We start from the raw sequence: 22,828 nt of genomic DNA, 5'->3' as shown, positions 1-22,828 counted from the left end.
ACAAAGAAACTGGGGAGTTTAAATAATAAAAATTTTATTTCTCACAGTCCTGGAGGTTGGAACTCTAGTGTCAGGGTATTGGCAGGTTTGGTTTCTCCCAAGGCCTCTGTCCTAGCTTGCACATGGCCATCTTCTTCTTGGGTCCTCACATGATCTTTCCTATGTCTCTTCTGTCTCTTATGAAGATACCAGATTGAACTAGGGCTCACAGTAACAGTCTTGTTTCAACTTCACTTTTTTTTTTAAAGATTTATTTATTTATGAGAGAGAGAGAGAGAGAGAGAGAAGGTAGGTGTGGAGGGAGAGGGAGAGAGAATCTCAAGCAGATTCCATGCTGAGCATGGAACCCGATGTGGGGCTTGTTCTCACAACCCTGAGATCATGACCTGAGCCAAAACTAAGAGTCAGATGTTCCTCCAGCTGAGCAACCAAGATACCCCAACTGAATCACTTTTTTAAAAGTCTCTGTCTCTAAATACAGTCACATTCTGAAGTGCTAGGGGTTAGGACTTCAATGTATGGTTTTGGGAGGGTACAAAATCCATAACAGCTGTGGAGTTGGGGGGCACCATGGGTTTTGTTGGAACACATCTATAAGTTGTGATTGTTTCCACTATCAAACAGTTCTGCTGGTTCTGTGGAAGCCTGCTTCTTTGACCATGGAGATTGAGAAAGATGCTGTTGTCTGTATACCCCAATGGTGCTTTTTCCATTTCTCCCATGACAAAACATTTTTGAAAAAGGACTACAAGGTTGGAGGTCTGAATGGAGGTAATCACAAGAGAGGGAAATGATGCACCTCTGAAGGTTACTTTTTTCTTTTATATAAGTTATGTGTACTGAAAATCTCCATGGAAGTGCATTTTATTTGGTGTCTCTCAAATATGTTTGATTACCTGAGAAATGTATTCTTAAGCACACCTATTAAAATATCAATTGGAACAGTATTTCATTAAACATAGTTTGAGAAATTTGGATATTGCTCTCATCTGGCAATCTGCTGTTTGAAAAGCCTTAAATAGCTCATCATTCATTATCAAATTAGATTCAAATATGTCCATTTAATTTAAGGCCCTCTATACTCCAGTCCTAACTTATTTTTATATCCTCATCTCCCATGATTCTCTTATATATGTCGTGTCCTCCAAATAACATGATCCTAAATATACTTTGTGGTTTCCACTTTCTACATCTTTTTAAAAATGTTGTTCCCATTGCCTTGAATTCATTTCTTCTGGCTTTCAAGAGGATTTTGCTAAATCAAAAATTCTATCTCCTCATGAATATTTTTAAACTCCCCAATTTAATGTCATTTTTTGTTTCTATTAACTTGTATATATTTTAATATATTCTGCCAGAGTATGTATTTTTTAAGGGTTTTATTTATTTATTTTAGAGAAGGAGAGTGTGCAGGAGTGGGGGGAGGGGTGGAGGGGAGGGAGAAGGAGAGAGAATCTCAGGCAGACTCCATGCTCCGCCCTGACATGGGGCTCAATCTCATGACCTCAAGATCATGACCTGAGCTGAAACCAGGATTTGGGTGTTTAACCAGCTGAGCCATCCAGATGTGCTTATGGGTTTTTTTCTTTTAATGTATTTATTTTTTCCTGCTTAGCAAGCTATAATTTCATTCAAGGTAGAAAATATTTTGTACTCATACCTTCACAGCATGGATGCTCAACAAATATTAGTTAACTAAATGAAGTAAAGAGTGCACTAAAGATGATTCACTGAAGCCCTTGCTTCAAACTAGTTTATGAAGCATATGACTTCATCTTCTCTCCCTCTTGAGACTCTGTCGAAATGATGACAGAGAAATAAGAAATGATAAGCTCTCATTAATGAAAAAGAAGTGAAAGACCTAAGAGATTTCAGTCAATTTCTGCGAGATGGAAAAAGGAATTTTTCTGTTGACACCCCCCTGTGATGTTCAGAGGGTGACGCAACAGGACAAAATGGTATCCCCCAGTGAAGATCTGGGGTGCAGATTTCTAGAAAAAGAAGTCAAATTTTAATTGAATTTCTGAATACTAAACAAGTTACCCTTGTTCCATCTACCACAGTACCATTCCCTGCAGTTAAGTTTAGTCAGACATTTACTACTGGGAAAAATCTGTTTTTTCCTAAACACACTAGAAGAAAATGTCTGAAGTGTATGCTAGTAGATAGTTTGGAGTTGGGGTTCAGTATTCCATAACTGGGCTTTTGGTTGCTCCAGACAAAATAGCATGATCCCTTCTTACTCAGTAAGGGTGTAACCTGCCGCTTAAAACATTTACAGACAAAGGAATCCATTTAATATGCCTGTATCTCATACTCAGAATTTTGAAATATGGCTCTTGCCGTTCGCTAAGTATCAGCATGCAGCATGATACGAGGGAAATAAATCCAGCCAGATGGAAACAACTATCTCCATACTCACTGGAATTATTTTGGATCTATAGGGAAGGTTGGTTTTATGCTCACTGGTAAAAAAAAAAAAAAAAATTACATTTGAAAATAGAATTGAATGTATTTTTTGAAACCTCAGTAAGTGAGTAAATATTTTGAATATATTTTTGAAAGAGAAGTATAAATGATAGTTTAGAAGAATATTAAAGAATTATACAAGAGTGATGATGGCTGTTGAAAAGAATAAAATGCTGAGGAAATTTTTTTTTATTTGTAGAGTCTTAAATTTTGAGAAAGTTTAACTTAGATTTCTGTTGATTATATTTCTGGAGGATCTTATCTTCTCTTTAATAATAAGAAAAAAGCCATAATAAATAAATACACAAATCTAGAATAGCTTAAAATTATTATAATTATTCTAGATTTAGGGAGAACAGGAGTTATGGTGGAGAAATAGAAAGTAAACAAGGCCTTTTGAAATTGGCAGAATGTTGAAATTAAAATTTAATAAAATTCAATAGCAAAAAAAAAGAAAGAAGTAAAAAAGAAACCTGATTAAAATATTAGCAGAGGATCTGAGTAGATATTTTTCAAAGAAGACATATAGTTGGTCAACAGGCATGGAAGAATGCTCACCGTCAATAATCATCAAGGAAATAAAAATAAACCACAATGAGAGTTCCACCTCACACCTGTTACAATGGCTATTATCAAAAAGATTAGAAGTCACAACTGTTGGCAAGGATGTGGAGAAAAGGGAATCCTTGTATACTGAAGATGGTAATGTAAACTGGTGCAGCCACTATGAAAAGCAGTATGGAAGTTCCTAAAAAAATAAAAATAGAACTACTGTATGATCCGACAATTCCACTTCTCCGTATTTATTTGAAGGAAATGAAAACACTAAGTGAACCGCTATTCATAGCCCCATGTTCACTGCAGCATTATTTACAATAGCCAGGATATAGAAACAACATAAGTGTCCATCGATAGATGAATGGATAAATAAGTTGTCGTATGTACACACGCACACAATGGAATACTATTTAGCCATAAGAAAGAATGAAATCTTGCCATTTGCAGCAAGGGTGGAACTTGAGGGCATTACCCTAAGAGGAATAAATCAGACAGAAGAAGGCAGATATCGTATGATCTCACTTATATATGGAATTTCAACAAAACAGGACAAAACAAAACAGAAAGCCAAACTCATAGATACAGAGAACAGATTGGTAGTTGTCATGGTGGAGGACGAAGAGTGGGCAAATGGGTGAAAGGGGTCAAAGTTGCAAACTCACAGTTATAAAATAAATGTCATGGGGATGTAATATATGGCATGGTGACTATAGTTAATAATACTCTTGCATATTTGAAAATTGCTGAGAGTAGATCTTAGAAGTCCTCATCCCAAGGGGAAAAAACAGAAGTATGCATGAGGTTGGATACCAGACTTTTTGTGGCAATCATTGTGCAACATATACACATATAAAATCATTAGGTTGTATACCAAAATCTAGTATGTTATATGTCAGTTATACCTCAATAAAGATTTTTTTTAAAGTTTTGAAAGATAATATCATAGAAATCCTGAGGATTACAGATAAAAGTGCAGAGATAGAATGTGTAAGAAAAAGGATTTGCAGTGCAAGAGATCAATCCAAGAGAAATAATGTCTGATTTAGTGGGAATTCCAGAGAACATAGGGAAAATAGAATATAAGAAATCATAACAGAATAGGGGATTCAAATCTTTAAATTGACAGGGTCTCTTGCTTGTAAATGATAATGATTGAAAAAGAATTATACCAAGATGCGTAGCATTGCGAACTTACAAAATGATAATGATGAAGAAAAATTTCTTAAAACTTGTGCAAAAGGGGGAAAAAAACCAGTATTGACTTGGGATTCTTAACTTTAGACAAGAGTATCAACTTAACAAATTTATTCTTAAAGAGATTATGAAGGAATATTGATAACTCCAAGCAAGAAAGTTAGCCTCTATCTAGACTAAACTTGCATGAACAATTTCCACTGCCACACCACATGACGAACCAGATAAAAACCTCAGAACCATTCCACCTCTGCAACGAAATAGATGCCACTTGCCTACCTGTTTCTTCATTTAACTCACTTTCAAAGTGACCAGTAGGTCTGAGGTTGCAAACCTAAGGACCAATGGACCAAATTATGCAGGTGGATAAGTTTTCCTTGGCTACCAGCCTGATGTAAATTTTTTTTTCTTTTGAATTGATTTCTTTGAATTTGCCTTTTTCAGACATGTAACAGCCAACTCACCACAAGCCTGGACACTCCCCTTTGACTCACATCTGGCCTGATTCCCATATTTACATTACAAACCTTGCTCTGTGGACATGGCAGTTACAGGACTCTGTAAACTCTGAAAGAGGAATTCCAAAGATGAATTAATAATGGCAGTATGATTATATGAACAGCACCTGTGGGCAATCTGTTGTCAGATAATTCTTTCCTCTCATACTCCAGAGAAGGCAGTTAGTAATAGAGAATGCCTACCATGATATAGAGCTTGGTAACATTGTCATTAAGAAATACTCAAAACTCTACCTTAAGATGAAGGTTTGGAAGTTTTTTTTTTTTTTTTTTTTTTGGTATGTGTGTCAAAATTTAAGGTTTGCATGAAATAACATGCTAAAAATAGCACTGAATAGGGTTAAAATAACATTACATTTTTGCCATTAATTCATTTCATAAATAATCATCACATGTATCCACACAGTGTAAGGCACTGAGTTTAGAAGTTTGGGACATGGAAAACATGAGTGTATTCCAATCACAAAAGACTGATACTCAATGCAGGGCAGGACACAGTGTAAATATGACTTATATATGGATTTGGAACATATTATAAGTTTCACCTAGTAGATGTATTTTATTAGCAAAATACCTTTTGCCTATGGTAAGATTAGCTTGCATACCTTGAGAATAAACTAAATGACAACATGGGGAGACAGTAAACAAATCTAGTTACAAATAATTGTAAAAGGGCAAAAAAAATACTCAAGTGATAAAATGTAAATAACAGGGGCACCCTTCGGCTCAGGTCATGATCTCAACGTCCTGGGATCGAGCCCCGCATCAGGCTCTCTGCTCAGCAGGGAGCCTGCTTCCTCCTCTCTCTCTCTGCCTGCCTCTCTGCCTACTTGTGTTCTCTGTCTGTCAAATAAATAAATAAAATCTTTTTAAAAAAAGTAAATAACAATAATTGGAGCTTCTATAACTCCTTTATTCCAAAATATTAATATTTATGGTATATAACTTCCCTGGGAAATTCACAGTGGTGTTCTAAACTAAAGGGATAGATGTAGTAGTGCTGTATGAACCATACAAGGGTACAAAGCACTTGAACCAAAGCTAAATGTATGGTCTTCAGTAAGCAAGCAGGCTGTGTTCTGAGAAAAAGAGAAAAAGATAAGCACATTTTAGGTATGAATTTTTATTAATGCTAAAGTAGAACAGTCTAAAAATCAGTGGGCTATGGTTTACTTAACAGTGAAGTCGAAGAGCTGAGAATGACGTTCATCTTAACAGAGGAATTTACTTTTTCACCTGACAGTTTCAAAAGTCGATGAACAATTCTGGGTCACCAGGGAGATGCAGTTGTTAAGCGTCCCACTGTTGGTTTCAGGTGGGGTCATGATTTTAGGGTCATGGGGCTGTGGTATCAAGGTCCTGCGTCAGGCTCCGCTCTCAGTGCATAGTCAACCTGAGAGCCTCCTTTGCCTGCTGCCCCTTCACCACCCCTCCCCCATCTCTCTCTCATCCTCACTCTCTCTCAAATAAAATAAATCTTTTAAAAAAAAGGTAGGTGAGAAATATTTACAGAATTTTTGGGTATATGATAATTAGATGGTTCTTTAATTAAAGGAGCACTTTGGAAAATTACACTGGAGTTTTTGAAAGATAAACTAACTTAAAGAATAGTGAATTTTGGTCACCTTCAAATGCATACAGTCTTTCAGATTTAACAGTTGAGCTCTATTTCATTTCTTCATGACATAGATTCCCTTCAAAAAGTGTCCCTTGTTTAAGTTCACTATTAATTATGTTTGAAAGCTATATGGCATTTTTCTGTTTTTTCCACTTCAGCAATTTTTTCTTGTCCTGAGAATGACAAACAGCTTTCCAGTTCCATCTAGCGGTAGAAAATTGATTAGCATACACTGTCTTGATTTAATCTTAGAACTCATTTTTGTTTTGATGTCTGATGACATAAAAAGCTGGGAAATTCTGCTGTTCAAGAGTAGGAATGCATAAGCCTCTTCCTAGTAGACTGAGACATCTTAATCATGTGTATTTTTACTTCTTCTATCTAGAGATCTTGAATACTTCTCTTCCTAGATAGGATACCCATACTTGTATGTCAGAGAACTAGCAAGAATAAATGTTCATCAGAGTTGTGTTAGCTGTTTCTTTTGTAAACTTCCTTTTTGCAAGCTTCTGTATACTCTAATATACCTTCTCCACCCATAAATTATGTTTTCAGGGACACAGCCTACAATTTGTCAGAATTATTTCTTTGGCCTACAGTGTTAACTAGATTCCTGACATAGATAATAAAGGTAAAATTGTAATATCATTTAAATAATTTGATTTTTAAATAATGTAACAGTTTGGGACCATTATGAATTAATGCAATTCATGTGTGTTTGCAGAAAAACACCCTATAAAGAATATAAACAACTATGTGCAGACATTATTTGTCTGCAGTCAAGCAGACATTAAATTGGAGAAACACAAGTGTACAGAATTAAATAAAGTGTATTAATTTTAATTAGATTTAAACCTTTGAGTTTTAAATCTATTTTTAATCAATATAATGAGGTAGTAAATATGTAATCTCCTTTAAAATGAAGCATTAATAAGGAAATTTTATTTTATTTAACATTTCAAGTATAAATCAAAATGAAATCCTTTTCCTAAGGCAAAAATTTCCACCTAGATATATGTAAAGTCTTTTATTACACAGCAAAGAATGGATTTTATATCAAAAATCCCTGTGACAAGGTGCTGTTTATTCTCACTGATGTGAAGATGATTTAGTTTGATAACAAAAATAAGTATATAAAAACAACTAATTTGTCAACCTGTGTCAGTGTTGGCAAATCTGAAACTGATCATTTACTGTATGTTTAACTACATTATTCAGGATTGAAGAGAACAAAATGTACCAGCAAAACTAAATCCAGTGATTAAAATGCAGAGGTGTTTAAGACAACAAACATAATATTGTAAAAGAGGAGGATTCCTACTAATGATTACATTTCATAACCTTGAAGGCAGTGCTTCATAATACCAAGCTTATTCTTGAGTTTACCTGTAGTTTGGTGGCATCCTTGTATGCATACAGAAAATATAAAAATAAAATCAAATTTTATTTTCTAGACGTTATTAGTATGAGTTTTCGAAAAAAAAAAAAACCCACTGTCAGTCTTTACAAAAAATAGCAATTTGTCAGTAGAATAAGGTTTTACACTGTTTTTGTTTGTATCTTGTTTTGTTTTCAGAACACTTTTTTTAAAAGATTTATTTATTTATTTATTCATTTATTTGAGGGAGAGAGAGAGCACCCTTGCTCCAGTGTGAATGGGTGCAGGGGCAGAGGGAAAGAATCTCAAACAGACTCACTGCTGAGCATGAAGCCCAGTGTGGGGCAGGATCTTACCTTGACCTGAGCCAAAAGGAAGTCAGCCGCTCAACCACCTGAGCCACCCAGGCTTCCATTGTTTTGTTTTTTTTAACGCAAGCTATATTACCGAGCAGAATAGTTCAGCGCATTACTGAATGAGAAAGAGAGCATGTATTGTAATATGATTTCAACTTACTTTATCTGGAACAGGAAATTCCAGTGAAATCCTTTTTTATTCCACCCTTTGTGAAAATTTGATGTGGGGAAACTTTTAAAAAAACAAAATTATGTAAGATTCCCTTACTGTATTCAGAGGTCTGTATTAAAATACATTTCTGCAAAGAGCAGATCCAAGTACTTGCTCACTATCAGTCCTCCTCCTGCTTGGTTGATAGTGTTGAAACACAGGAGATTGGTATGTGAGTTAATTTGCTTTCTGGCAATAAAAACCCATTGTCCTTGAAGGTGTAATCACAGATTAACAAGGAATGTGCTACTTGCATTTAAAAGAAAAATAAAATCAGTTGTCAAAATTGATTTATGCCCCATCAGGAAATTAACTGGAACAAATGATATTTCTATCTTGGGAAAAATAAACAGAATAGAACAAACATACTTTTTTTTTAACCAATATTTATTATATTGAGAGGGACTTTTCATGTCCCAGAATTGGTGACTATAACTCATAATTGAGGACAAAGAAGAGTTAAGTATCCCATTGTCTATTCTCTTCAACTTTCCATAGAAAGAGAAGATCAGAGAGGGGAATAGATAGAATAACACAGTGCTCTTACAACTCTCCCAGCTACATGAAAGGAAGTACAAAAGAATTAGCTATTACTCATGGAGAATAGGAATTTCTGCAGGAAGCAGGAATTAACATCTTGGTCCCTAGTTAGACATTTGCATATGTAGTTTGTTGTGATTCTTTCTTGTGATTATTTGCTTATGTAGTTTGCTGTGATTATCTGAACATGAGGAAAAAAGAATTAGAGTAAAATGGTAGAGCTAGAAAGCAGCCTTCAATCCCACACATGGGTTTTCCTCAGCACAACTGATAGCATAAAAAGATTTGAGCCATTATTCTGGTACCCCGTCTAAGTGTGTTGGCCACAAGGTGAGGAAGCTCAAGAAGCTAGACTATAGGATGTACCACCAGGAAATAAGATGAGGGGAAGTGGAAGAGAGTTTCTTACTTATCGGTGATCATATACCAAGGCTTACCCCATACTCCACATAAAGGGGATTCACGTGTGCCTACCAGACCCCTTCACAGAGGATAGTGATGGCCAGTTAGAGTTACTTTGAAGATCAGCAACATCTTAGGGAGAATAAACCTGAGCTGGTAAGATTGGAGTTTCAAATTGGGTTGGAACTGAGCTTTTTAATAACTGAACATGATTTGAAAGAAAGGGACCTGCCCAAGAAATTATTATAGGACAGAAATGGGGCATTCGACAGGACATGGTTAAAGCCTAAAAGCTCTTGAAGAATTTGATGTGGGGTTTGTAATTTATTTAACTAGATATTTTTTTTTTCCTTTCTCTTAAGTAATCATCTTCCCTCCCACTTCCCTTTTAAAAAAAATTTTTTTTTTCTCACTTAGACATTTCTTTAGGGTTTAAAATTCAGACACAAGCTTTGTTTCCTTATAAGTTGCCCAATCAAAGTTTTTCCAGGACTCTCATGACTATGGTTTTGGGTGCATGAATTCTACAGCATGTCCCTTTATTCAGGGAATAGACAACTCAGAGAGGTTCTTTAAAGTACCAAGCATACACTGATATTCTGTAATCCATGTGTTATTTTGATAGAATATTTTGTTTTCATATTCCTATCATTGTTTTCTTTCTTTTTCTATTAATACCTTTATAAATAACTGGAGCCGTCAATTATTTTGAAAATGAAGGTGGACATAAACCTGTCTAAGAAGGACTGATTATCATTGAGTTTTCAGTAAAAATGATAGAGCAGCCTTAAAAGGGTATGAAATAAACGAGACTGTACTATTTTATAGGTTGGAGTATACTTTGAGGTTGACAGTAAATGCATAAGCCAATTAATTTCCCTAAAAGTTCATTTGATTAGTGTAAACACATCTTAAATCTTCATTAAATGGCTCTTTGTAATTTTCACTAAGCTTTCCATTCTGTGCTTTTTTGTCCCTAATATCTTTTGTGTTTTCACTGCTGCTGAGGTTAAATTTATTTCATGTCCATTAGCGATTGAGGAACTCAGTGATTTTTTTTTTTTCTAATTCTAATGGCAAATTCATCATAGGGAAAGTAATTGTTTCAACCTAAAAAATGATTCTGGTGAAGGAGACAGGTATTATATAATTAGGAAAGCTGAACATTTAGTAATTAAGCATGAAGAACATTGTTAGATTATTCTTTGTTCATTTAACCATTTATTAAGCACTTACTCTGTGCCAGAATGGATGTCAGGGTCTCAGAAATATAGCTGTAAACAAGATGTGATCCCTTTCCTCATGTGGCTTATTTCACATGGGAAGCAAGACATTAAGGAGTAATTAATACAATTTAGTGTTATAGTATCATGAAAAAAGTACAGCCTTGCAAAGCTGAAAAAGTAATAAGTAAGCTGTAGGTCAAAGAATTGAGTAAAGTGTAGGAGATAGAAGGAACAACACTGTGAAAAGGCCAAAGGGTAAGAAAGAGTGTCTTGTTCAGGGGGCATTAAGGAGTGCTCATGGCTGGAGCATACAAGAGAAAGAAGACAGAAGTAACAAAAGAAATTTGAAAGGCATAGCATAGGTCAGAAGGGCTTTGTAATGATGATAAGAAAGTTCGCCTTTTTAAAATGGAAGAAAGAAGTCCTTTAAACATTTTCAACAGGAGAGTGACATGAACTGATCTTAAAGATTTTGAAATTCACTCTTATGACAGCACCATAAGTTGATTTGTAATGGCCAATACTGGAGGCAAGGAGGCAAAGAGATGGTTCAGGACTATTTTAAGAGTGTGAGAATTGATGGAGGAAAGGGACACGTAATGAGTTCCAGAGTCACTTAGATGTGGAATTAAAAAATTTTTCTTGTAGGGGCACCTGGGTGGCTCGGTGGGTTAAAGCCTCTGCCTTCAGCTCCAGTCATGATCCTGGGGTCCTGGGATTGAGCCCGCCGGGAGCCTGCTTCCTCCTCTCTCTCTCTGCCTGCCTCTCTGCCTACTTGTGATCTCTGTCTGTCAAATAAATAAATAAAATCTTTAAAAAAATTTTTTCTTGTATAAGAGGTTTAGAACTTTTTTTTTTGTTTACGTAATTGTTTTCCTCCTTTCAAAAATAATCTTGAGTTAATTCTGCCTAGAAACGTAAAGTGAGATAAGATGAAGAGAAAATTTAGGTAGAAATTAATTTTTGTTAAGTTGAAGACAAATAAAACTCTTTTTGTACACATCTATAGGCTATAAAATGCCCTTTAAAAAAAACAGACATAACTGGCATGTAACATTACATTAGTTTCAGGCATACACCTTAATAATTCTACATGTTCTATATATACAATTTTTTTAAAAAATTTTATTTTTTTTATTTGTCAGAGAGAGAGAGCACAAGCAGGGGGAGCAGGAGGAGAGCAGGCAGAGGGAGAAACAGGCTCCCCACTGAGCAAGGAGCCAGATGTAGGACTTGATCCTAGGACCCTGGGATCATGACCTGAGCAGAAGGCAGCCACTTACCCTGCTGAGCCACCCAAGAGCCCCGTAGGATTTTGTATATATATATATTTAGAGAGAGAGAGAAAAAAAGAAATGATCGTGACAATTACTCCATCCATTCACCACACATACTTATAATTTTTTTCTTGTAAGCAGAACTTTTAAGATTTACTCTCTTAGTAGCTTTCAAATATATAACACAGTATGATTGACTGTAGTCATCATGCTGTGCATTATATTCCCAGGAGTTATTTATTTTACAACTTAAAGTTTGTACTTTTTGTTCACTTTCACCCATTTCACCCACCTCCCACCTCTGGCAACCACTAGTCTGTTCTCTGAATCTCTAAGTTCATTTTTTTGTTTCTGTTTTTATAGATTCTACATATAAATGAGATCATATGGTATTTGTCTTGGTCTGACTTATTTCACTGAACTAATATCCTCAAAGTCCATCCATGTTGTCACAAATGACAGAATTTCCTTTTTTAAACCTGAACGGTAATTCATTATATATATCTGTGCCACATTTTCTTTATTCATTCATCCATCTATGAATACTTCAGTTGCTTCGATGTCTTCGCTAATGTAAACAGTGCTGCAATGATCATGAGATGCAGATATCTTTTAGATATATGCTAATATCGTTGTATTATATTATATTATATTATATAATATTCACATATTATATTCTATATAATAAGAAATATTTCATTCATTTGCATGTGATAAAAATATTATCACGGACAGGTACCTAGCATTTCGGATGTAAAAAATAAACACTCCAAATGTTTCTGAAGCCCACACAAACTATCTCTGATTGACATTTTTTCTTTCTAGGACCTAGTAGGCTACAATGACAAATTCAAAATCACTTCTTTGATTTTAACATTTTTATGTTTGCGATTTCTCCATGATGTTTTATAAGCAGTATTCCTTGCATTTTCACTGTTATCTGTATGGATTTTATTTATTTATCCATCCATATTTCTGATGGACTCAGATACTTAAGATTTTTGTACCTTTTTTCTCTTCCATTAGCAATCCTTTCTGGTCTATATTCAGGACCGAGTCTAGTCTGGTCCAAGCTATCATCATCTTTATCATGCTGACCTCCTTATTGGTCATTGCCCTTTCTTTGGTTTCTGAGTCAGCACCATGACCCAGGGGGATTTTTGTAAAATTCAGGTCAGAGTCTTTTGCACCCATCTTTGAAATCCTCCAGTAACTGCCAAATCACCTCAAGTACAGGTTAGAGTCATTGTAAACATTTATAAATCTCTATGTGACCCCTCTCCCTGCCCTGCTATCTCTCTGGACTCGTTTTTTTCTCCTCCCTCAACTCCAGCTAAACTGGCCTCTTTGCTTTTCCTTAGCTATATCAGTCATTCCTCTGCCTCAGGAAAGTGCTTGTGGCTGCTTCTGCCTGGACCACTGTTCCTGGGTACCCATGTGGTTGCCGTTCCGTGACTCTTGAAGATTTTTACTCAAATGTCAACCTCTCAGTGATGCCTTCCTCAACCATACCATTTATATTCCATTTCACTCCTAGAAGTCATTTTTCTCTCTAATTTTTCTCCCAGTCTCTTATCACTTCTAACACATAACACAGTTGGCTTCTTTTGTTTGTTGTCAGTCTTCCTTCACTAGAGGCTCCAAACAAGAAAACATTTTTGTCTTGTGTGTTAACTGCCGTAACTTTTGATTCTAGAACTGTCCCTGACACAGCCTAAGTGCTCGATGAATATTTCATGTAGGTATTAATAACTGGGAACTGGACATAGCTATTAGTATTAAATGACATTACTAAATTCACACATTTCTCAAACGATTAACATGAGCTAAAAAGGAGAAAATTTGGGGTATTTACAATTAGCAGAAACCTAGAGATTCTTGCTTACCTATCTGGGATATTTGAAGAGAGCATAAAGAGGTCTTCTGGAGGTAGAAGCATAAAATAGCATGAGAACAAGCAAATGATTTAGGAAAATCCATCTGAAATGTCTTTGTCTAACCCTCCTTTTCTGTTCCCTTCCAAGTTACAACATTGTATTTCCATCTCAGCCCCTGGACTTAGATTTATGATTTTCTTTAATAGCTTTTAGGACCCTTGTGTGACACTGATTTGACTCCATGCTACCTTTTGGATTTTGAACAAACACTGACGAATTACTGGCACCTTCTCTTACATTTCCAGCACTTTAAAAGGATTCTATCTATGCCAAGTATCATCTTGCCAAGTAGACTATGGAGCATAACAAAGATAATTTTATTTTTGTTTGCCAAAGGGAATGCTTTCTCCACCAGGAAAAGTTATTCTTAGGAAGCAGTAGTTAGGTATAGGCAGATGCAGTCAATGGTCAGAAGTGGTCTGTTTTATTTTATTTTCCTATTTCCAAAACCATTAACATTAAAGAAAAAAGAGTAAAGGTTTTAAGAGCAATAGTGTAGGTTGACTAGACACGTTGAAATTGGCTCCAAAATTTAACAATGAGGAAGGTGTAACAGCAAAACAGTGAAAGCTAACATTTACTGAGTGATTACTATGATCCCAACATCTGCTGAGTGATTTGTTTGTATTATTTCATTTTGTCTAACCCAGTGAGCCTGTGGCTATTTTTCACAGAAGAGGTAGAGAATCACTCAGAAGTTACTTAACAACCCAAGATTGCAGAATTAGGGTTCAGATCAGGTGATCAGTCCTGATTTAATACTAATCAGTCCGAGCTCTTGACTCTTTTTTTTTTTTAAGGTTTTATTTATTTATTTCAGAGAGAGAGGGAAAAGCACACGCATGTGAGTTGGGGGAGGGGAAGTGGGAGAGGAAGAGAATCTCAAGCAAACAGCCCCCCAACCCCCAGCACAGAACTTGAGGTGGGGCTCAAGGCAGGGCTCAAGATCATGACCAGAGCTGAAATCAAAAGTTGGATGTTCAACTGAGCCACCCAGGCATCCCATGGGCTCTTGACTCTTAATTGACTCTAATGCACAATTAAGAAACAATGAAGTAAAGTGAGGCATACCTGAAAACATATGATTTTTTAAAACTTACTGACTGAAAATATTAATGTATTATCTCTAATAATTCTTTAGATAAAACTCAGATTTTATTTTATTTTTTAAAATATTTTTATTTATTTATTTGACAGACAGAGATCACAAGTAGGCAAAGAGACAGGCAGAGAGAGAGGAAGGGAAGCAGGCTCCCTGCTGAGCAGAGAGCCTGATGCGGGGCTCGATCCCAGAACCCTGCGATCATGATCTGAGCTGAAGGCAGAGGCTTTAACCCACTGAGCCACCCAGGTCCCCCTAAAACTCAGATTTTAAAATGTTTTTTCAACTCTAAATATGATAGATATGGTTTTTTATCTGCTTTTATCCATTCAGAATATATAGACATTACATGAAATATTTTGATATTTATATATTTATCACTTGCCTTCTTAAAGTGCATTTCTTGTATTTATAGGCTCCATAAATTTATTTAGAAAAAGTGAAATTTACTATAAAAAATGGGAAAGAAGAACTCTTGTGTATTCACAATACCTTTTTTATAGGTTGACTTTTTTATTTATATCCAAGGCCACTGAGCAGAACATTCTAGAAAATACAAACTGTACTTTCTGTGATAATTTAGGTTGTACGAAAAAATACTTTGGGGGATCTCTTTGAAGACCCTTTTATCATGCAGAAATATTTTTTCTTAACTGCTACACAATTGGAAGAAAGCCATTGCTATGATATGGATGAAAATTAAGAGTATATTTTCTGTGGAATTCAATTGATAAGTTGACATTGTACACTTATAATTATAAATACAAAGCAAAATCTGGTTACCTGGTTACCTACCAGGGCCGAACAAGTATTATAAATGAGATGAAGTGGGCCATATTATTTAGACTATAAAACAAGTGTAAAAATAGGATGTGCATGACAGGATATACACAAACAGAAATTAAAATGTAATGCTATATCTCATTGGCACATAGTCAGGATAAATGCTTTCGTTAATTGGATTGTGAAGAACCACTTTCTAGGAATCTGCCATCTTTCAAACTTACATATTGTGTTAGTTTCAAAATTTCTGTGGTAACTCTTTGTATTTGTAAATAATATCATCATTTAGAGCATCACACATAGACTTCTTTGAACCGTGCTTACCAGTTCCTCCTGTAGGGAAACCAGATTAGGTGTGAAAACTGTCTTTTTAACCACATTCACTGTGTCTTGCTCTTTGTGTATGTGTATGTGTGTGTGCTTTTGTTGCAGAGAAGGCCAGCAATCCCCAGAGCAGTGGCAGAAGATATACGGTAGATGCTCTGGCAATGAAGTATACCACATTGTTTTGGAAGAAAGTACATTTTTTGCTGAATACGAAGGGAAAAGTTTTACATATGCGTCTTTTCATGCACATAAAAAGTACGTTTCTGCTTCCAAAGTGGACTTAAAATATAAATCAACCGTACCCTTTAAATACAGTTTTCTAAAATACAGCCCATATTGGTGCTCATGAGTTGCAAGGATTCTGGAATTTTTAACGTAATTATTGAGACATTTGAACTCTGGTTCTGTATGGTCTCTACAAGTTAAGAGTGTTAGGTATAAAGTATAATTTAATAGAAATACTGGCTTTAGTAACTTTTAAGTCATCTTTAAAATATTTTACTCCATGAAGAATTCACAAATACATGAAAATGAATCTTCTTTAGAGATCTGATTTTAAAGTGTTGATTAAAAATGTAAACAGTCAGGGGCGCCTGGGTGGCTCAGTGGGTTAAAGCCTCTGCCTTCAGCTCAGGTCATGATCCCAGGGTCCTGGGATCGAGCCCCACATCGGGCTCTCTGTTCAACAGGGAGCCTGCTTCCCCCTCCCTCTCTCTCTACCTACCTCTCTGCCTACTTGTGATCTCTGTCTGTCCAAAAAAACAAAAAAAAATCTTAAAAAAAATGTAAACAGTCATAATAACACTTATAAAATCTAGACATTTAAAAAAACTTTGCTTTGATCAGAGAAATGTTAAAAAGTAAACAATGGTACCTTCTATTCAAACATGGAACAAAATATTTTTCCTTTTTGAGAAAAATTATTTACTAAAGAAACAAAAATATATGTTTAAAATGAAAGTAATATAGTATCAGTATTGTAAATATATTGATATAATATTTTAAGGTTTGTATATGTCTAGTATTTTCCACTAATGTAATATTTAATATATCCCACTTTAATTTTCAGTATGATTCTATCTGTACATATACTTTTAATGTTTAAAAAATATTTTTAAACTAGATTTATTTCTAATGCTATAAGACATATTGAAATAAAAACATTCATGACATTTTGTGTTTGGAGAATAATCTGAAAAAGTATAAAATAAATTTTTAATATCTATTATATTTAGTGGTTGATATTTCTCCCAATTAAGCTGTGCATGTATTCAGACTATTAATTTTTTTTCTAAAATTCAGAGTAAACCAAATATGGTAGAAACAGAACTAAAAGAAATTTAGGTACCCTGATTTTTTTTCTCATATGACCTTGGGTAAGTTTCTTCTTCTTTTAGGCCAAGGACTCTTAAGCATTTTTGACTAAAGTAATACAGTTTTATATTTTTTGACCAAGTGAAAATATACATGTATGGTAAGACTCAATACACACACAAATTATTAAAAATTCTTACCCTTACTAATGATATACACTCTGATATTTTTCATTATCTTTTTTCTATTCTTAATTTAAAAATAACTATATATGTCATAATCAATTAAATTGATTTTACTACACACTAAGGACATAGTTTCTTTTCCTGGAAAAACAGGAAAGTTTTGAGTGTTGAGAGTCTTTTTGTTTGTTTGTTTGTTTTCAGAGCCTGGAGTCTTAAACTTTCACGATCTTTGCAAGCTTTAAAATACTTTGATTTGGGGTTTTAATATTCCTCTGCCTTATAATAGTTTACCAATTTTCTTACACATGCAAACTTAAAAACAAACAAAAAACATAAGAGCTTTGCTGAATCACCGTTCTTAAGCTTTTATTTATTTATTTTTTAATTAAGGTTTGGCGTCTGCTTGATTGGTGTTCGGAGGGAGGATAATAAAAACATTTTGCTGAATCCTGGTCCTCGATATATTATGAATGCTACAGATATATGTTTTTATATTAATATTACCAAAGAAGAGAATTCAGCATTTAAAAACCAAGACCAGCAGAAAAAAAGCAACGTACCAAGGTCATTTTATCATGGACCTTCTCGATTACCTGTACATAGCATAATTGCCAGCATGGGTAAGTATAAATAAATTTGAATATATCACTAGTTTCTTCCTCTCTTTCTTTCGTTCTTCCTCCCTCCCTCCCTCCCTTTCTTTATTTCTCTCTCTCTCTTTCTCTTCCTCCTTCCCTCCCTCTCTCCCTCTCTCTTTTTCTTTCTGTCTTTTGATTTTATTTATTTATTTATTTGAGAGAGAGCAAAAGCAAGAGAGACCACAGAGGGAGAGGGTGAAGCAAACACCCTGCTGAGTGGAGAACCTTATACAGAGCTCAGTCCCAGGACCCTAAGGTCATGACCTGAGCTGAAGGCAGATGCTTAACCGACTGAGTCACCCAGGCGCCTTAGTTTCTTTTTTTAAAAAGCATAATAAATATCCTTCAATGTTTGTTAAAATTTCAAACTAGACACCAATTGTATATATTATAAACTTGGTATAGCTAAGTATATAGAACAAAGTTTCCAAGCTGTTAAACTGGTAAGAAATTAAACTAATTTAGGATGCCTGAGTGGTTCAGTCTGTTAACCGTCTCCTTTTGGCTCGGGTCATGATCCTGGGATCAAGTCCCAGATCAGGCTCCTTGCTAAGCAGAGAATCTTCTCCCTCTGCTTGCCACTCCCCCTGCTTGTGCTCTCTTTCTTTCTTACTCTCCCTGTCTCCGTGACAAATAAATAAAATCTTAAAAAAAAAAAAAGAAATTAAGCTAATTCAAAATTGTCAATAATTATTTCATATTTCTGATTTGAATATAAGCACCTGACACTTTTATAGTTCTTTTGTAAGTTCTCTATCCAGTTATCAACAGAGGCTATTTCAAATATTCTTTGTTTTTTTCAAAACTCTTCCATTGTCGATCTCATTCTCACCATTAAACTTGGCTTTTATGATACAGAAGGAAAAAAAAAAAAAAAAGTAGGGGGAGGAATAGATCCAGACAAATAAGAATTTCCTTTAAAGTTTGCCACCAAACCACCTACAAACCTACAAACGTTCATTTTTGTCACAAGGATAATATGTCCTTTAACTTTTAACTTTTAATATTTTTTAAAGATTTTATTTATTTATTTTAGAAAGAGAGTAAGCAAGTGGGGGAGGGAGCAAAGCAGGAGGAAGAGGGAGGAGGACAGACTCTCAAGCAGACTCCATGTTGAGTGCAGTGCCCCACACAGGGCTCCATCTCACAACCCTGAGGTCATGACCTGAGCCGAAACCAAGAGTGGGACACTTAATCGACTGAGCCACCTAGGTGCCCCAACTTTTAATATTTTAATAGTAATGACTTCACTTACTACCTCCTCTGGGACCTCACTTTTTATTTTAATTCACCCTTATTACCTAACTTTATTTTTTCTCGAAATCATTGGTTCGTTTCTCCTCCCTTTGTCTCTCTGTCTGTCTCTGTGTCTCTCTTTTTTTATTTCTACACACATACACACACACACACACACACACACCCCTGGACCTCTTGGCTTGACATCTTCACAGGTAAATTCCTTGAAAGGGTGGTCTTCAGTTGCTGTCTTGAAATCTTATTGTCCCCTCATGCCTTTGCCCAGTTTAGTCTGAAATCTGTAGTCCTTGTATCACTACTCTGCAAAGTCACCACCCTGTCACCAAATCCAGTGGACATCTTCACAACATGGGATGGTATTGACCATGTTCTTCTGCTGCCACAAATTGACTTGCCCTCCAAAAATGGATGATTCTTTTATATAAATCATTAACTTAAATTTCTCTTCACAGCAGTTTACTGGTTACTTATTTCTGCCTGGATGTCTCACAGGAAAAACCAACACACTGTATTCAAATTGAAGTTATCTTTCTGCCCTCATTCAAAACTACTTCCTCCTCCATTTTGGGGCTAAAAAAACAGATGACACATCGTAATTTGTAAAGTCACAATCCTGACAATTCTGTTCCTCTCCTCTCAATGTCTCAGAATTTACCTAATTCTATTAATTCAGATTATCAAGTATCCCTGAAAGTCATTCCCTTCTCTCTCCCCACTGTCTGTGTGATCATGGTCTGAGTGCCCATCATTCTTCCCCTCAACTGTGGGATCACCCCCTGCCCCCCAAGCTTCTCTTCATGCCTCCATGTTGTCCTGCAGTCTTCTCCACCTTGCAACCAGAGTTATAATTTTCACATAATTTTGATAGTGTCATTCTCCTGAGTAAACAATTTGAATTGCTGGGGTGCCTGGGTGGCTCAGTTGGTTAAGTATCAGACTCTTGATTTCAGCTCGGGTCATGATCTCAAGGTTGTGAGATCAAGCCCCACATTGGGTTCCATGCTTAGTGAGGAATCTGTTTGAGATTCTCTTCCTTTCTCTCTCTCTCTGTACCCTTAGCCTACATGTGTATACTCTCTTTATCTGTCTCTAAAATAAATAAATCTAAAAAAAAATAAATATATCATTTGAATTGCTTATTATCCAAGGGAAAAAAATCTAAATTTTATATTACATGGCTTATAATTTGGATGACCAAAACTTCTTGTTTGCATGAGGCACTCCCAGTTAATCCAGGACAGTCCCAGTTTATATATGTTGTCCTGGTGTCATTATTGAAGACCACACCCTTTGACTCTTAAGAGTATCCTAGTTCAGGGCTGCCTGGGTGACTCAGTTGATCCCAGGGTCATGATCCCAGGGTCCTGGGATTGAGTCCTGCATCAGGCTCTCTGCTTGGCAGGAAGCCTGCTTCCCCTTCTCCCACTCCCCATGCTTGTGTTCCCTCCCTCACTGTGTCTCTCTCTGTCAAATAAATAAAATCTTAAAAAAAAAAAAAAAAAGTATCCTAGTTTAGAAGATAAATCCCAGTCACTTTACTTAAAATTCTTTTTTTTTTTTTAATAATTCCACTTCAATTTTCTAGTCTTGTATTTTACTGTCCCTTCAATTGCATTACTAAGTCCCATTCGTACTAAATTCCTTTCAGCCTTCACTAATTGTTTTTCACCAGTGGACCTCAACACAAGAAGTTTCTTCTGACAAAATCTACTCCCTAGCCCCCAACTTTGCCTAGGTAACTTCTTCTAATCCTTTGTGTCTCAGTCTCAGTATCATTCTTTCTGAGACATATTCCATGGCCCTGCTTGGACTGTGTTAGGTGACCCTGTTTGTTATTGACCTAGCATATTATTTTTTATAGTAGTCCTACTGATTTTTTCCCCATTATTAACCTTTACTCACAGTACCTAATATGTGCCAGACACTCTTATAAGTTTCTATGATAAATTAATGAACAAATAGATAAAGATCCCTAGCTCACAGATCTTATGTTCTATCACAAGGAAGACTGCCAATAAACAACACAGAAAAAATAAGGAAATAATTCAGTGTGTTAGAAGCTAAGGTCTTTAAAGAGGTGATCAAGTTAAAATGAGGTCATTAGAATGGGCTCTAATCCACTATGACTGGTGTCCTTATAAGAAGAGGAAATTAGGACACAGAGACACATCCAAGGAAGACAATGAGAAGAGACATAGGCAGAAGATGACCATCAACCAGCCAAGGAGCGAGGCCTGGAACAGACCCTTCCCTCACAGCCCTCAAGAAACCAATCCTGCCAATGCATGGATTTTAGACTTCCAGACTCTAAAACAGTGAAGCAATATTTTCTGTTGTTTAAGCCACCCGGTCTGTGGTACTTTGTTATGACAGTCCTGACAGACTAATGCAAGTAGTATTGGAGAAACTGACTAGAAACATTAGGAAATAAGTAGAATGACATAGGTTTAGTCACCAAACAAAACAGTGAAAGATAGTGGTGATAGAATCTGAAGATATGGGACAAAGCTGGGATTTTAGAAAGGATAAAAGGAGAAGAGTCTAAAAGAGTCTAAAAGAATACTGAGGGTATTTACCCATCACCTTTATAAAGGGTTGAGGGAAGAGTCAGGTTTGTTAAGGAAAGGAAATGTTCAAAGAGCTTGTTTCTGTAATTGTGACTACTTTTTGAATTGTGTCTTCCCTGCTAGATTCTTCCTCATGATCATATCCCCATGCCCAGCTTGGGGCCAGGTATCTGCTTTGGCAAAATAATCGGGAAGTGACCACATTTCCCTGTGTTGGGCAGAAAAATGATAAAGAGGTAGTTGGGGGTGATGTGAAGTCAAATATATTTGGGGAGTGGGGTTAAAAGATCACAATTTCTTAGGAATCCAGAAGGGATTTAATTCCCAAAACATGAGTAGGGATTAACTTCACATAAATGGAAGTATTTCTGTTTCCTTCTAAGCAGAAATAAAGGAACAAACGTTTGGTGAAACTCTCATGTTTGTTTGAAGTCAGGGAGTTGAAGGATTTCTTCTATGATAAGTTCTGTTTTCTTTCTGAACTCAACAGTGTGGTCATGTGCAGAGGATAAATATACATGTGAATTTTAACTTAAAGCCTTAGGATGTAAATAATGGCTTATTTTTGTAAATCCAATTTGTAAAATTTAATTTTTAATCAATTCCACATACCTACTAAATAGAAAATTTAATCTTATTTTCTCTAGGAGCCTCATTCAGCTCTTGCCTAAAGATTGAATTATAGATTAATCCTTATTTATGGTGTTCAAAATTGGTCGAGCATAGAGTTTCTCATGGCAACAATCTTTACCTTTGCTCTGATGTTGAAACTGCTAAGGGCTGGTCGCCACATCTTTTTCTCAGAAACAGCTGTTCTGGGAATGTTCATATATGCCTGTCACATGAAGGCTTTCGCACGAGCTACAGACGCACTAGGGTTCCCCACCTACTAATCCAAGTTTTGTGTATATGTAGAGGTACAAGTCTCTGAAACTTGACCCCCCAAATTTATTCAGTTTTGAGGAATACTC

General features: G+C 35.7%; 1 protein-coding gene across 3 annotated transcripts in view; it reads left to right on the top strand.

The window, feature by feature from the left end:
* Positions 1 to 22,828, top strand: part of KCNT2 (potassium sodium-activated channel subfamily T member 2) — a gene marked incomplete at both ends in the record, with an annotated part of 342,191 nt that overhangs the window by 225,267 nt on the left and 94,096 nt on the right. For 2 of the 3 annotated variants that reach the window (XM_080825070.1, XM_080825069.1), the window contains 2 exons: positions 16,002 to 16,151; positions 17,786 to 18,015. In XM_080825070.1, coding sequence (XP_080681196.1) covers positions 16,002 to 16,151; positions 17,786 to 18,015 — 380 coding nt within the window. The remainder of the gene's footprint in view (positions 1 to 16,001; positions 16,152 to 17,785; positions 18,016 to 22,828) is intronic. The other variant, XM_080825071.1, reaches the window with a different exon arrangement.

This window comes from Martes martes, assembly GCF_963455335.1.
Source record: "Martes martes genome assembly, chromosome: 15".
Lineage (NCBI taxonomy): Eukaryota > Metazoa > Chordata > Mammalia > Carnivora > Mustelidae > Martes > Martes martes.
The sequence above is the reverse complement of the archived record's forward strand: the minus strand, read 5'-3'. Positions and strand labels throughout refer to the sequence as shown.